We start from the raw sequence: 17,436 nt of genomic DNA on the forward strand, positions 1-17,436 counted from the left end.
TTATATATATATATATATTTAAGTAAAAAGAGGGTCAGTTTAAAGAAAAACATCAACTAAATAGAGGTGGTACATGGACAGGTCAAGAATTAGAACGTGGTATGAAAATCATTGAAGTCTGAGAGATGCTCAACTGAATTAGTTCCCAAAATTAGCGCTTTCTGACTTTAAAAATATAAAATAGCAATTCCTTTTGAAACAGACAATATTTATAATGCCAGATTTAAAACATCAGAAAGATGTGGAGGTCTGAAACCATAATGAAGATTTTAAAAATCTGTTCAGAAGCAGCCACTTCTATTCCTCACTATCACCTACATTGGTAATGGAATCTATACCAAGTTCCCAGTTGCTCTGAAATATAGTGAGCAATGAACAGCCAGAACCTTTCTAGACATGGGCAATCAGAGATAAAAACTAGTCTTGTTGCAATAAACTGGGACAGGAAAAAGGGTATGAAAACCTAGAAGTACTGTTCTTAAATAATGGAAGAGTTTTCTCGGTCTAATACAAACAGTATAATGATTCCTGAAACTTTTGTGGGCTGACTTTAGGTCTGGCTTTAAAGATACCATTTGGTTCATTACCTGTTCATAGTATTAACTAGTGTCGACTAACCTCAGAGAAAAGGGGTGCAGTTTCAAGAAAGTGTCTGATTTGGTTTGGCTGTGTCCCTACCCAAATCTCATCTCAAATTGTAATCCTCATAATATCCAGGTGTCAAAGGAGGGACCTGATAGGAGGTGATTGGATCATGGGGGGAGTTTCCCCCATGCTGTTCTCTTGATAGCGAGTGAATTTTCACAAGATCTGATGGCTTAATAAGGGGCTCTTCTCCCTTCACTCTCTCTTGCCTGCCGCCACATAAGATGTGCCTGTTTCCCCTTCCACCATGATTGTAAGTTTCCTGAGGCCTCCCCAGCCATGTGGAACTGTGAGTCCATTAAACCTCTTTCCTTTATAAATTACCCAGTCTCAGGTAGTATCTTTATAGCAGTGTGAAAACAGACTAATACAGTAACACTACTGCTAATTTCTTCTGAACACACTACAATTTCCTGATAATCAGAAGCTTCCAGAAATTCAACAATCTCTTTTAGGAACATTTTTGTGCCCAGAGAAACTTCACTATGGGAAGAAGATAACTAGAAATAAATTATGCAATCTGAAGATCTCATCTAGAGAGACAATAAGTCTGTATGTGAAGAAAGAAGTTCACACAATTGCTGAAAAAATGTGTTTCTGACCCTTGAAGTCATCATAGCAGGGGAAAATTTGGTTTTTAGATGTAAAATAAATGCATTAGAACCATTTCTACCACTTTCTAGTTCTAGTTTAACTGAAATAAGTGGCTTCACCCCTGTGAACCTCTATTTCTTACTCTGTAAGTGATCACAATACTTACCATTTTGGGGTGCTTTAAGTGAGATAATATATAACGCAAGATGCCTAGTGCAGAAGATATATTTGTAAATATCACTTCCTGTCTTCCCCTCCCCTGGATGTCTTAAAGAAAAAAAATAGGACTTAGTAACAAAATGGATATAGACCGAGTTCTTAACTTGTAATCCAAGAGGAGAGACACAGAAGGTCTATGAATCCTGAAATTATTTGCAAAGTATATTGTTTACGTGCATATCTCTGGGAGGAGAGTCCAGATCTATGAAATGAGTCTCAAAGTGGACTGTAACATCCACACCCGTCCGTCCAGAAGTTTAAGAACCACCAAAAGAAAGATGCAAAAATGAACTCCAAAGTTGGCTGATAGAATAATTGTGACTTTGAACTTTGACAGAATCGGGATAACTCCTATCCCACTTGGGGGAGGACTGCATATGCCAGAATTACTCCAGGGAGTAAAATGGTGTTTGAATATAGATATGTAGGACTGCAGCAATCTAGCCTTCCGCAGATATGTTTTAGTCAAATTGAACTTTGACTTGATGAACTTGGCCTAGACTGAGGCCTGATGAAAGCAGCAGCCCCTGCTGCTGGCCCCTGTGCTATGGTCAGAATAGGGCTTGGACCTTGCCTATTGTATTATAAAGCCTGCTTGCTCAGAAGGACCACTGAATGAGTTTCTCTGGACTTATTACCAGAATTTTCCTGAGCAGCTTCTTTGTTTTTACCTAACAGTGACTCTGTATTGAATGATTAATTGCATTTTTCTCTTTTCATCAGCTACTAGAAAATATAAAGACAAGTACGTTGCTTACCTACAGCAGTTAGCGTTTTCTGTGACAACACTTCTGCTTGCTTCATTTGTATCATGGCTGCATCCGTGTTTCAATTTTCTCTTGGTTGCATTTTAAAATACGTAACTATATATATACATATATACTGTTTTCATTTTTGTAAGTCTCTTTCAAGTCCTTTTTAGAATGAGGTGTACATAGGCAATTCAGTGTCCCCAAATGCACCACAAGACTGTGAGCCCAACTAACCCTTTGCTTTTATGTAACAACTTTGTTTTTGTAACCTTTTAACTCTCACTTTTGTTTTTATCTTCCTTTAGTCAGTTAAAGAGGACTCAGTCCCCACAGGTGCAGAGGAGAATGTAAGTTACACGTTGCACGGCAGAATCATTCCATTCTCATCTTCCGCCATGTTGGACAATTGGGCATTTTCAGCTCTGGGATCCTGTGTTCTTGCATGCTGCCAGTGTGATTTGTTTGTTGTAGACTCTTTCACCCCATATGTGATTAGGGACGCATGGAGGATAATATTGGATAAATTTTTGTAACTCTCATTGAATCAGTGCAAAATAAATGCAAAATCAGGGCACGAATTTTTGTAATTGTTATCAGTAGGGGCTGAAAGAGTCTACTACACGTAAGAATAGCTTTGTGCTTCCTTGAGGGATAATGATGCTCCGCCTGCTGCTTCATTCCACCTTGACTGCTCGTTCACTCTTATTTCCATGGTAATCCAGTTTCTTACTAATTTTGGGCAGTACCCAGGACAGGGAGTTGCATCAGGCATGAGAATATCTTGCAGCAATAGACGCTGAGAATGTCAGTCTCAGGTTAAGACGGCTGACTCCACAGGTCTACCTCTGAGATAGAGACGTTGAGCCTCACTGTTTTCCTGGCTTTTAATCTTCTAGAGGAATCGTCAAAATTTTCAAGACAGTACATTCATCCCTGAAAGGGATGGTGCTATATAAAGCACCACAAAAACGTAGCTTCCAGGGAGATTAATCAATTGACCTCGTGAGTTTCAGACCCAAAACAACAGCTGTCTGCCCTGAAAGAAGTACAGTCTTTGGGAAGTTTTTATAAGTAGGGATAAGTGAATTCACAGCTCCTTAAGATAGAAACCGGACATTATTGTTTTGCCAAAGCAAAACTGTTCTGGGTGTCCCTTATTTACTTGCCATAAATAGGGAGTGTGTTTTTATTTTTATTTAGTTTTGGGAACTGAACAGATGTTGAACATCCAAACACGTTCCTGAAATGTTGTCTGTGATGTGGAATAAAAATTAGAATGGCTATGTTATGATTTTTGGAAGAAAAATCTTGAAATTGTTTCCAGAATTGGTTCCTTCCAGTGGGTTCTTGGTCTCGCTGACTTCAAGAAAGAAGCTGCAGACCTTCACAGTGAGTGTTACAGCTCTTAAAGGTGGCACAGACCCAAAGAGTGAGCAGCAGCAAGATTTATTGTGAAGAGCGAAAGAACAAAGCTTCCACAGCATGGAAGGGGACCCAAGTGGGTTGTTGCTACTGGCTGGGGTGACCAGCTTTTACTCCCTTATTTGACCCCACCCACATCCTGCTGATTGGTCCATTTTACAGACCACTGATTAGTCCATTTTACAGAGTGCTGATTGGTGCATTTACAAACCTTTAGCTAGACACAGAACACTGATTGGTGCATTTTTACAGAGTGCTGGTTAGTGCATTTACAATCCTTTAGCTAGACACAGAGCACTGATTGGTGCATTTTTACAGAGTGCTGATTGGTGCATTTACAATCCTTTAGCTAGACACAGAGCACTGATTGGTGCATTTTTACAGAGTGCTGATTAGTGCATTTACAATCCTTTTGCTAGACAGAGTGCTGATTGGTGCATTTACAATCCTTTAACTAGACACAGAGTGCTGATTGGTGCATTTACAATCCTCTAGCAAGACAGAAAAGTTCTCCAAGTCCCGACTTGACCCGGGAAGTCCAGCTGGCTTCACCTCTCAAAATCTGTTTGTTGGTTTTGCTGCCCTTCCTTCCTTCCTTCCTTCTTTTCTTTCTTGAGCCAATCTTAGTAGCTCAGCAAAGCTAAGGTCTCTCATCATTCCAGAAAGTTCTCATGAATTACTGTTTTATAGAAAGTCAAAGTTTCTATTCTAGCAACCTATAAGAAGGAACTCCACAAGACTTCTTCCCACAAACTTTAAGTTTAAAAGCTGCCTGTAAAACCTGTAGCATCTGTTAGCTTTGAGGTTCTGACTTTTCTAAAGAAAAACTTTTTGGATATTTGTGTGCAGTTGCTTGTTTAGGGAACCCTGTGTTTCCCGCAGCTTAGATGCTAAAATGCGGAGTTGATCTCTAACAGGCAAACAGAAGAGATTCCATTTTCTAGTGTGAAATTTTAAATAGAAATATAAACAGGAATTAAAAGTTAAATTATTGACACCAAACAATAACACAAAAACTGATGATAAGGATATAAAATAAGGCAAAATATTTGTTAAAATAAAGAAGCATTATAAAAATTGCCTTAAATGACTTAACTCTACAAGTGACGTTTTGATTTTTAAGGCTCAATATTTCATCCTCTTTTTTTTGTTTGTGTGTTTGTTTGTTTGTTTTCTTGAGAAAGAATTTTGCTCTTTTCACCCAGGCTGGAGTGCAGTGGTGCAATCTCAGCTCACTGCAACCTCTGGCCCCCCAGGTTTGAGTGATTCTCCTGCCTCAGCCTCCCAAGTAGCTGGGATTACAGGCAGGTGCCACCACACCTGGCTAATTTTTGTATTTTTAGTACAGGGTTTCACTATCTTGGCCAGGCTGGTCTCAAACTCCTAATCTCAAGTGATTCGCCCACCTTGACCTCTCAAAGTACTGGGATTACAGGTAGGTGAGCCACCGCTCCCAGCATCAGTATTTCATCTTTTGACAGCCTATCACTTGGAGGGAATGAGGCTGATGGTTGTGACGTTGATCCCATCATCTTCAGGCCATACCACCTCGTGAGCCTCAGTTTACTCCTCTGTTAAATGGCGATAATAATATCACCTACACTTTAGGGTTCTTTTGAAAATTAAATGAGATAATATCTATAACGTGCTTACTTCAGTGCCTGAAATGTAGGAGGAACTCAATAATTTTAGGGATCAGCAAACTATAGCTCATGGGCCAAATACAGCCCACAAGTTAAAAATGATGTTTACATTCTAGAATGGTTGATAAAAATTAAAAGAAGAATATTTTATGATGTGAATTCAAAATTCAAATTCAGTGTCCAGAAATAAAGTTTTATTAGAACACAGTCATGCTCATTCCTTTACATATCATCTATGGCTACTTTACTGCTAGGTAGCAGAGTTGAGTAGTTTCAACAGAGACACTGATTGGCAGGGCCTTTGCCGGAAAAGTTTGCCACCTTCTGCAGTAATTGTTAGCAAATTAGCAAACAGTAGACAACATGGTAAGTGAGCATGTCCCAGTAATCAGTGATTTTATTTCCTAGTGAAAATATACAGCTCACAGCTGACTCCGTGTCCATGTAGATTGAAGGAATATCTAAAACAGAGTTAGATTTAATTTCCACCTCCCAAATAAGAGAGAAGGCATTAGTCAAAACAACATATTGTACTCTACACCTTCACAACAGGACAATTGGATGTGATTAACCATATTACAAGAGTGCTTTAAATAGCGACTTCTGGCTAAAATGTGGTTGAATTTATTCTTTAAAATTTCTGCCACCTACAACTTTCTGGAACTAATGTATCAACTGATGCAAGGCCCACTTGTATTAAAAAAAAAAAAAAGACAGAGTGATGTCAGCATTTCTCAAAGTTTTTCACAGAAAGAAAAATAAGGATTTTGAAGCCTATGGAAGTTTAGTGCTTTTCCTAGAATGTGCTTCTGGGCTTATCAGAAATAAATCTTTTTTAACTCTTGAAATGATAGAATCTATCAGTTGTATTAAAAAAAAAATGTTTTGCTCATTGGTTAATTGAGTTAATGTTCTAATGAAAAAAAAAAATTGGCCGGGAGCGGTGGCTCAAGCCTGTAATCCCAGCACTTTGGGAGGCCGAGACGGGTGAATCACGAGGTCAGGAGATCGAGACCATCCTGGTCTACATGGTGAAACCCCGTCTCTACTAAAAATACAAAAAAAAACTAGCCGGGCGAGATGGCGGGCACCTGTAGTCCCAGCTACTCGGGAGGCTGAGGCAGGAGAATGGCGTAAACCCGGGAGGCGGAGCTTGTAGTGAGCTGAGATCGCACCACTGCACTCCAGCCTGGGCGACAGAGCGAGACTCTGTCTCAAAAAAAAAAAAAAAAAAAATTATTTCCTTCCAATAACCTGCAAGACCATGGAAACAGGTACTTCTGTTGCTTATCCCTCTTAACAAGTAACCTCTCAGTTGCAAGTGAAAGAAAACCCAATTCAACCTGGATTAGAAAGAAAGTGACGTTTACTGGCTCTCATCACTAGAAAGTTAAATTGGTTTCAAATAAAGTTTAATTCAGGGCTCTCCCTGGGTTCAGCCTTCTGGCCTGGCTACGTTTTCAGCTTTCCAACATCACATCACTCAGTCCAAAGTAAATGAGCTATTTGTCAAGTAGCAACCCTACATGTCCTGGAAATTTGTTCTGTTTCACTGACTGAAATGTATTTACATGCTATATTCGTCAGCTTTTGCCAGGTTATGTTGCAGTGACAACCAAGTCCCAAATTTCAGTGCTTCTCAATAGCAAAGAAGTTTTTTTTTTCCTTTCCTCACTCATGCTACAAGCCAGCTAGCAGTTGGCTTTGGCTAACTCATTTGGCCTCTTAAGGCTGAGGTCAGTAGGGAAGCAACAGTCCCTTCAATAAGGACATGCAGTTCTTGTTGCAGAGAGAAAATAGTGGCATGGGTGAATCATGCAATGGATCCTAAAGCTTCTGCTCAGGCATGGTATATGTCATATCTACCCATGTTCCATTCACTAAAGCAAGTCACACATCAATGAGTACAGGTGTGTAATTCATTTACAGGAAGGTAGGGTAAATAATTAGAGAAATAATGCAATTTGCCGCATGCTGTCATTTCTAAACCAACACAGTCAAGGAGCTTGATCATGTTGATTGGTTTAGACCTTTTCAATTGGCTTCATTCAAACTACATAGTCTTGAAGTTAGGAAAGATTGCTCTCCCATGGCAAAATTACAATGTGTAAGCAGATGAGAGAGAATAGTTACTGAATAGAAAAAAAAAAAATCTGTAGGAGGTCTTTGTAATCAATCACATTAAAAATCCAATCAAAATAATCTTTAAAATATTCTAAAATAAAAACCTTTAATGTTAGTATGATGTTGTGCATGAAGTTTAGATGGAGGAAATCTATTTTGCCATGAATCAGTTTCCAAAAGCCACAGCTCTAGTAAAAACTGTATAACCAAATTTCAAGAGTAAGTGTAGTATAAAATTTGAGGCAGAAAGGGAGACTCTTCACTGAAATGTGTATTGTCAGTATTAGATGTACCAGCCATCTTCATGCTTTGTCTACCATATCCTCTACAGATATCAAGCAGGGCGGATTTAATTCTAAAATGTAGCACACATCCGACTTTAATTATGTCCATTCATGATTTCCAAAATTAAAATGTGCAGATGCAGTCATATATTCTAAATAGGAAACAACTTTTTCCAAAGCCCTGGCCTGGGAGAAATTTGGAAAATTATCCAAATAAAAATTGAATTCTTATGTCAGTATATGCAAATCAGATCTTTACTTAGCCAAGATTGTTCTGGATTTCCACACTGGATGTCAGTGGATTTTCCTTGGCTACTAAAAGCCAACTTCTTGGCCTGACTTCAAAGGTAGTGGAAGTCTCCAGAAGTACTATATTTTTTTACCTGCTGAAATAGTTGTGTTCTGGAGAATGGACTTGTGGCCTAGGATTTATGGGTTGATACCTCTCAACATTTGCAAAGGCTCAGCAAGGGAACCACTGGCATCTAAATAGAATTGATTTACAAAGTTATTGCCATACAATCTGATCGTTTTATTCTTGAGTAATTTTTCCTCCAGGTCTTTGCACACAAAGAAAGAACTCATTGCCTCAAAGACAGAATACTTCTGAACCCAAACTCCATTCCTTATCTACTCAAGAGCTATTTTCTATTTCTCCACTCTTCTACCCTTAGTTTTAGGCAAAGTTGCCAACTTTATATCCCCAAAGTATTTGATCATGATTAGTCTAAGTTAGTAATCTCATTTTCTTCACTAATAAGTGGCCTGGGGGTAAGTGGCTTCCCTCTGACCTGTGAAATTTAGGTACCCTGAGGTAGGAGATCAAAATACAGATGTTTATTTTTTGCAAGTCTTTGGCTGTGACCTTCCTTCCTTCTCAGAACATTGGATTGAGGATGTGATATCTGGAATTGTGGCAGCTATTTTATAACCATGAGGTAACAAATTAAATGATGAAAATCTAGCATGCCAAGAATAGTCGAGCCAAGAACAGAAAGGGTCAAAGTTCTTAGAGATATTGTGGAGCCACCGAAGCAACCCCAGAACTTCTTGTTCCATGTTTTCATTGGTTAAGCCACTATTAGATACGTTCAGTTGCCACAGAAAATGCCATCCTCATTGTAATGCCTATTTATTGGTGGTGAGACTTTGGCCAAGTCATTCAATTATTCACTCTTTATCTATAGAATAGGGATAATGTTATATTTCCTAAGCTGTCGAACTACTTCTTGATGCCATTTATAAAAAAATATTAAATACCCTCTACAACACCAGGCATAGTAAGAAGTAGCTATAAATATAATAATCTCTAAATAATGGATATGTGCATGGTGCATGATCCAGATAATTCATGCTCATGGAGTAAATGGCTCTAACATTAACACAAATAACAACCACTAGCATTAACTGAGCACATGGTGCTAAGAACTTGACATGTATTGCCTGATTTAATATGCAGACAACTTTCTGATGTGTGTACGATCCCCACCGATAACAGAGAAGACGAAAGCACAGAGCTGTTGAGCACTGAGCTTAGATTAGCACACCCATAAGGGGTACAGATGTGATTTAGAGCCCAACAAGTTGTTCTGGAGCCTGTCCTCTATGACCACGAGTTAGACTGCCTACATTTCAGCCTCACCTGAAGAAGCTTGTGGCTCACACTTATTTTTCGGAAATGCAATTGAATTACATCAGTTCAAAATGTGGAAATCCATGTCCACGCTCTATTGCCATTCTCAGTCTCTGATACGGCTCCAGTCGCAACCTCGTTTCCTAAAGATAGATTGGGGTCCAAACCCAGCAGGCCCACAGCAGCCCATTCCTCACAAATAGGTTTTGTTTGGCCAATCCAGCGTTTTTAATCATTTCACGTCTTTAGATGGGACAGTTTGACCTTACTTTGTCATCATCCCTATCACTCCTTTTTGTCTTATGTCTGGTCAATCAGTGCTGATACTCTCTGCGTGCCTCCTGAGGACTTTTGAGTTTATAACCCCCCAACTTCCATTTTTGTTTACAGAAAAGAAAATACTAGAAATTGTGTCACTAGCTTAAGAAAATTAATTTAGCTTAAGAAAGGTGATTTAGTTGCCAAATGTTGGGGTGTTCTGCATGCTGATTTGTTGATGGGCAACTCCCTGAATCAAATGACAATACAGAGACTAAGGGTTCTTCTCAATTTGGAAAATTCGGGTCATTTGCAAACCAATGGTTTGTTCTATATGATGGGAAAGAAAATAGTTTCTCAGCAGACCATATTTTTGGAAATAACTGAGTCCCCTTCCTCTACCCCCTGACACCAAGAAAAGACTCCGAGAAAGGCGGGAGTCTGGCTCAGCAAAGACAACTGGGAAGACACCTTTGGCTCTATGGCACTTTCCAGGGAGCAGCAGATAAAAACCATGCAGTTGAAAGGGCCAGATAGTGAATATTTCAGGCTTCATAGGCCGTTTGTGGTCTCCATCCCACACATTTTATCTTTTAAAATATTTCTTCCAACGCTTTAAATGCGTAAAATCCATCAGGCATGGTCGCGTGTGCTGATAGTCTCAGCTACGTAGGAGGCCAAGGCGGGAGGATCACTTGAGCCCAGGAGTTGAAAGCCAGCCTGGGCAACGTAGCGTGTCTTCATTTCTTAAATAAATAAATAAAATTAAAAGGTAAAGACCATCCTTAGCCCAGGAGCCATACAGAAGCGGTCACTGAGCTAGATTTGGTAGTGTTTTGCCAGCCCCTGCCTCCGGAAACGAAGGAAATAATAAAAGCCTCTCCTGGCCAATTCGCTCAGTCCTGTTGCAGGGAGCAACACAAATGCAGAAACTGTCCCAGGTGTGACTGGGGCCCTGTACGAATGGAGTGAGGCACTGCAAAAGAACACAAGTTGAGAGCAGAGTATGGTAGATAGGCCCTTCCATCCAAGCCGCCACAGACACTCAGAGGCAGAGGACATCGAGCTCACTAGGTACCATGGCCAGGGCCGTGAACAACTTAGCCATCATTTTCTTGCCAAGTTCATTTTTCTTTGGCAAGCATAAACTTCAATTAAGTGAAATTGCAAGTGACTGTTCTGGAGAAAAATTAGATGTCACTTAATGAGGAAGTGGATTAAACTGAGTGGTTTTTACACTCTCCTTTCTACAAAGAGGACAGTTTCTTCACAGTTGCAGGGGAACTGGAAAGAGAACTGGAAGCTGTCATGGTTACCGTCTCTAAGGTTGGACTCTTAAGAAAATGATTATTCCTGGTTTCTACACAGGCCAAGTGTAATTCACCTCAGTGGCAGATTAAAGAGGTGGGTTTACTAGAATAGAATGGGTATTGGGCATGCTCCAAAGGACAGTCCCCAAAAAGAACCTCCTATCTCTTCTTCCCCTTGGGGAAGGGATTTTGCCACTACCATGTCAATGTGGCAGCTGCTTGGAAATTGGTGCATTGTACAACATAAGCATTACTTCTCCAAGAGGTGCCTGTGTAGAAATGGTCATAGATTCAAAACTGTAGCTACTTATGTGGACAGGGGGGCAACAAGAACCCCACTTTGTAAAACGTGTTTTGGGGGAATGTTTTGTTTTTCATTTTCTTATTACCTGGCAAAATAATCCAGGTGGTGTGTGAATCACCAGTAGAGATTATAAAGTCCAAAGAAGTAGAATCAGCCTTACAAACAGTGGACCTCAACGAAGGAGATGCTACGCCTGAACCCACAGAAGCGAAACTCAAAAGAGAAGAAAGCAAACCAAGAACCTCTCTGATGACGTTTCTCAGACAAATGGTAAGCCCCTTACTTCCAGTATAGGAAACCTAAAGTACCTAGAGTGGCTTCTGGGAACAATGGGCTCATGTCACAGGTAGTAGGAGACATAATTGTAGATAGTATGTATGTATGGAATATGATTGGAATATGAATTGTGTAGTGAGGAAATTCCCTTTTTTCCTTCTGATTCAATCATACAGAAAGTCTCTGTTTATTGCTAATATTCTTTAACGCTTTAATGCCTGCTAACTCTTTTTAACAAAAAAAGAGCTACCCTTGGGTTGGAATTATTTTTTTAATTTCAATAGTTGCGGACATACAAGTGGTTTGGGGTTACATGGATTAGCTCTTCGGTGGTGATTTCTGAGACTTTAGTGCACCTGTCACCCGAGCAGTGTGCACTATAGCCCGTATGCAGTCTTTTATCCCTCACCCCTCTCCCAGCCTTCTCCCCTGAGTCCCCAAAGTCCATTATATCATATTTATGCCTGTGTATCCTCATAGCTTAGCCCCCACTTATGAGTGACAACATACAGTATTTGGTTTTCCATTCCTGAGTTACTTCACTTAGAATAATGGCCTCCAGCTCCATCCAAGTTGCTGCAAAAGACATCATTTCATTCCTTTTTCTGGCTCAGTAGTATTCCATGGCGTACATACGCCACATTTTCTTTATCCACTCATTGGTTGATAGGCACTTAGGTTGGTTCCATATCTTTGCAATTGTGAATTGTGCTGCTATAAACATGTGTACGCAGGTGTCTTTTTCAGATAATGACTTATTTTCCTTTGGGTAGATACCCAGTCGTGGGATTGCTGGATCGAATAGTGGATATACTTTAGTTCTTTAAGGAATCTCCACACTGTTCCCCAGAGTGGTTGTGCTAGTTCACATTCCCACCAACACTGTAAAAGTGTTCCTTTCACCACATCCACACCAACATCTATTTTTTTTTTTTTCAGCTTTTTAACTGTGGTTGGGTCCAAATTTTGGCATACAATAGCATCTAACTAGAAGTTACTATTATTGCTTACTCTTACTTATTTTTAAAGTTTCCTTCTGTTGGTGGTCAATGATACTGCTTTTCTCATTATGGTAATGATATGAGGTTTTCTTTGAAATACATGTGTTTACATAAAGAATATCAGGTTGTTTAAGGATTATATATTAAATAGTCCAAGTTATATAAAGATGTGGCAGAAATTCTGAAGGTGACATGTGAGTGACACAAATTTGGACAAAACTAGCTTACAGATAAATTAAATATGGAAATGACAACATAATATTCCAATAGTGAAATATGTAACTTAGTTGATGAATTAGCCATGCTTTTAATTTGTGTAGAATAGAAAGAATGTGATAGATACATTTTACTGTTTATAACAAGCCATGCACATTAAATGTCTAAACAGCCAGGAGCTTAAATAATATAATGCAACAAAACCTAAATCAGTTGGAGAACAAAAAACAAACATGCATGTAAAAGGTCATTAGTTTAATTCTCTTTTAATGAAAAACAAGAATTTCATTATAGTGTGCCTTTATTTTCAGGAGTATTTGGAGTTTAATCCTTTGAGAAAGCAACTCTCTAATTTCACAGGCTCAACCTGTTAAGGAATTCTTTCTAGCCCACAAAACAAAACAAAACAAAACCCTTGCCAATGCGAACTGAGGCATATTAGAAATAATTGTGTTAGAAATTGTTGACAGGAATCATTTTCTTTTCTTGTTATATTCTCATGGAGTAAAAAGTGTAGACTCAGTTGTGGGCGGCCCATATGGCCAAAACCCCATCTATCTCGTTGGCCATTTGATCTGCAGTTTGGCAGTGAAAATGGAGATTAAGACCTGAGATTTTTTTAAACCAATTTTACATGATGCCAGGAAAGAAAAGAACATTTGGTCTGTTTCTGGCAACTCATCTAACTTACAAATGGGATCCCCAAATAACTCATCATAATATTGACAGCGATCAGCTTTTCCATTTCTGGATGGAATTGAGAGATACCGAAAAAAAAAAAATAGCAAATAGAATGAAGGTCTCTTCCAAGTAACCAACACGAAGCTTCTTCATTTAAAACAGGGAAAAGGACAAGAAACTCCAAAGAAAGCGTGAGGAAAAAAAAAAAAAAGACCTTTAAACCACTCATAGCATCCATCTAAAACAAATTGTTAAATTCTAATGAGGTCTTATATTGTTTAAATGTATCCCCCAGAGCTATCTTTTAGATGCTGTTTGGGAAAATTTTTTGGGAGTAGAAAATGTGTAAGTCTAAATTCTGAGGGAAACAAATTGAGAAGAAAAGCATCCTTCGGAATCAATTCGCCATAGGATAGGGATGAAGGTAGGTAAGGACACTCTTTTCCCCAGCAATCCCCAATGGATTCTTAGAATTGAGTCTCATGATGTCCATTGTTCTTATTACCAGTTGCCCACGAAAAGGCCTGGGAACATGAACATTATCTTTGCAAAGTTTAAATACTGATTGTTGGAATTTCCTTTAAAATTCCAGGTATTCTAATTATTATCTTTTTTTTCTGTTTACTTTCATTACAACACTATATATTATATTGTGATTAATTCAAATAAACAGATGATGAGTTTTCCAGCTTACTAAAATCCCTACCACTCCCTATTGTCACACCCAGTCTAGCTCACTCATTTATGTTACCGGCTCTTTCCCTGTGAGTATTTGGGTTTGCAACCCCTGATAGAGAACCACCTCATTCTTTAGAACAACTTATTTGAATCATACTGTCTGGATTTATCATACTTAGATTAACCATTGCTCAATGGATGGACATTTGGTATGTTTTCAACTTTTTGCATTTCATTCATTCACTTATTCAACAAATAATTATTGAGTGTTCATTATATTCAGGCACAAGGGATACAACAGTGAGCGTAAACAGGTGTGGTCTGTTTCCCCGCGGAGAAGAAAACAGACATTTATTTTTAACTCTATCCTCATATTCAGTGAGCACACACCAAGCGTCTTACCCACGTTTTCTCAATTGCTTCGCAAGCCTGTATAAAGATCCTTATACACCTACTTTTATGCACATGTGTTAACGTCCCCATTGGGGAGATTTCTGGAAGTTGACTCTAGCAATTATTTTTAGGAAATACTTTTTGGTAACATGTCCATGGCTTCCAAACTGATTCAAAGTCTTTGGATTTATGCAGGAAAGAAAAAACCTGCCCACAGCTTGAAAATAGAGACAACATCTGGCCCATCACTAAGAGTTTTTTGAGGTTGTGGGGGCGGGGGGGTTGAGCCAAATAAATAAACGTTTCAAACAAATTTTGGATATTGTTAGCAAAATATCAGTTTCTTTAAATAATTGTCTTAATGGAAGAGAAAACTCAGTAGAATAACCTGTGCTTTGTATTCAGTTTCACCATTCACCAAATCATTGATTTTCTACTTTCTATCCTTCGCGTTTCTCCCCCCCCCCTTTTTTTTTTCTTTTTGAAACAGTCTCACTTTGTCACCCAGGCTGGAGTGCAGTGGCACCATCTCTGCTCACTGCAACCTCTGCCTCCCGAGTTCAAGCGAGTCTCATGTCTCAGCCTCCTGAGTAGCTGGGATTACAAGTGTATGCCAACACACCTGGCTAATTTTGTGTTTTTAGTAGAGACGGGGTTTCACCATACTGGCCAGGCTGGTCTCAAACTCCTGACCTCAAGTGATCCACCCACCTTGGGCTTCCAAAGTGCTAGGATTACAGGCATGAACCATGGTGCCCAGCTGCAGATCTTTTTCTTTCTAGAAATTTACTGCTCATAAAAATAAAAACAGAAAAAAAATCATTTTTAAAATAACTATATTTTAGGGAAAGGAAAACAGAATCATCTAAGTCCTAACAGGGTATTCAACACATAGAGATGTAGCACTTCACAAAAATTCTGCGGGCTCCTGCAGGATTTTAAATAATTGTGAGGAATATCTAAGACATCTGTCATGCCCTAAATAGGAAAAGATTCTTAAACATATTAATTCAGCTGTATGTCAAGAAATTGAATATTTGAAGTGCTGATGTATTTTTATAAAGTGAGGGGGTAGAATATTGCATTCATGTGTCCACAAAGCAGGTAAGCAGATGAAACCAGAAAGGTGGTAGATAGAAATATCTAGATACAGATTTATACTTCGTCAATATTAATAACACCTTACACATGAGCACGCTTTCCTCCTCCAAACTATTTTCACCTACATTATTTCATTTACTCCTCCTCATATCTTTGTTTGGACCATTAGATTTGTAAGAAAATCTTTGTTGGAATAATGTTCTCGGGCTTAGAGAAATACTATGAGCTTTAATAATGGGTAAATTAAAAGTCCAAATGAGGAGGCAGTCATAAAATCAGAGGGGTTTTTTTTTTTAATTAATTACATTCAATCCAATAAGTCTAACAAAACCTGCTGAAATGTACTATTGGAGGTGGAAAGAGGGTGGTCTGTGATGGTAGTTACAAAACAGAAAACCAAAAGTCTTCGATCTGAAATTCTTCCCTGAGCATTAAAACATTAATACGGATTTGCTCTTTAAGGAAAGATTTCTGAAGGAAGCATTAATTTGGTCAATTCCTGTCCCTACCAATGACTTGCGTTCCTTTCTACCCTGAAAGGGTCTCTGTAGTCATTCAGTACTTTTCAGTTATTGGTAGTAATAACAATGAGCGCTACCGTTTATTTACTGTGTGGTAGGCACTTTGCACGCAGTATCTCATTTGTTAATAGAGAACTCTAGGAAACAAGTGCTCCCTCTGCCCCATGATGGACATGAGGATACAGAGACTCGTGAGTATTTATGGGATTTTTCCACGGTCCCGGAGCTGGTAAGCAGGAGAGCCAGAATTCCAACTCAGTTTTTTTGTTTTGTTGTCATTTTGTTATTCTAAAGCTCACCCTTTGACTCATGTGTAATTGCTGCTTCCTGTGCTTCTGCAGCTGGTATTCTCAGAAAGGATATGAAGGTAGAACAACCACATGCTCCATTTTTGTGATTTCTTTAGTAGTGTGTTCTACGGAAATACCATTTTGATGCATTGAGCTGTTGCACTTACCTAAAACGACAATAAGACAAAGGAGAAGAAGATTAATATATGGCTTACTTAAAGCTTGCACATAGATTTTCTAAATCTATTTGTCGCTAAAACAAAATTTACCATGGCTGGGGAGTTTTCCTGACTAGTCCAATTCCATTTCAAGTGAGCATCTTGGTAAAATACTAGGCTCAGATCCATTACCTTTGTCGATCCTAGAAATTTCCAGTAGATGCCGTTCCTTGGATTTGTTTTCTGGTAAACAGTATTGCAGATATACTCACCATATGTTAAATTTTCAACCAAATTATTTTTCTTTAAAATGTCAATTGTGTTTGAATTATATTGCCATCAAAATACATTAACATTCCTTTCAAAGAAATGTGAACTGCCCACCAAACATTTTTGCTAGATTTTTGAATAGCTAAGTGATATACATTGGAGATGGTTCAAACATTCCTCAGAGTATCAAGCTATAGGAATGCATGACACGATGAAAGAAATAAAAAATGATTTCATTAATATACAAGGCGTGGATGCCACAAGTAGCTTCCATCTCAACACTGCAGGCTGAAAGCCCTGAGATGCTTCACCTTTGACTCTCATGAATAAAAATTAACTCCACGAAGAAAGTTGCTCAGTATCACACTGGAAAATCTCTGAAATTACTTCATAGTCTTTAAACTGTTCTTCAAAGTATTAAATAGTCTCTGGAAGAATTTTAGTCTCTTTAAACAGTAACTTTGCTATTTTTGACAGCTGGAAAAAATAAGCTTCTATGTTTATGGTTCCTTTGAATGCAGAGTTCAACATGAATTATTCTGATTTGTCTCTGCAAAGAAAAAAGAAAGAAGGATAGAAGAAAAGGAGGGAAGTGAGGGAGAGAGGACAGGAGGAAGGAAGGAAGGGAGGGAGGGAGGGAGGAAGGAAGGAAGGGAGGGAGGG

At 38.8% G+C, this 17,436-nt stretch overlaps 1 protein-coding gene across 3 annotated transcripts in view; it reads left to right on the top strand.

The window, feature by feature from the left end:
• Positions 1 to 17,436, top strand: part of BCAS1 (breast carcinoma amplified sequence 1) — a 124,504-nt gene that overhangs the window by 91,199 nt on the left and 15,869 nt on the right. For 2 of the 3 annotated variants that reach the window (XM_011936719.1, XM_011936720.1), the window contains 2 exons: positions 2,516 to 2,557; positions 11,291 to 11,458. In XM_011936719.1, coding sequence (XP_011792109.1) covers positions 2,516 to 2,557; positions 11,291 to 11,458 — 210 coding nt within the window. The remainder of the gene's footprint in view (positions 1 to 2,515; positions 2,558 to 11,290; positions 11,459 to 17,436) is intronic. The other variant, XM_011936721.1, reaches the window with a different exon arrangement.

Source organism: Colobus angolensis, unplaced genomic scaffold (assembly GCF_000951035.1).
Source record: "Colobus angolensis palliatus isolate OR3802 unplaced genomic scaffold, Cang.pa_1.0 Scaffold156, whole genome shotgun sequence".
In the NCBI taxonomy this organism is placed as follows: domain Eukaryota; kingdom Metazoa; phylum Chordata; class Mammalia; order Primates; family Cercopithecidae; genus Colobus; species Colobus angolensis.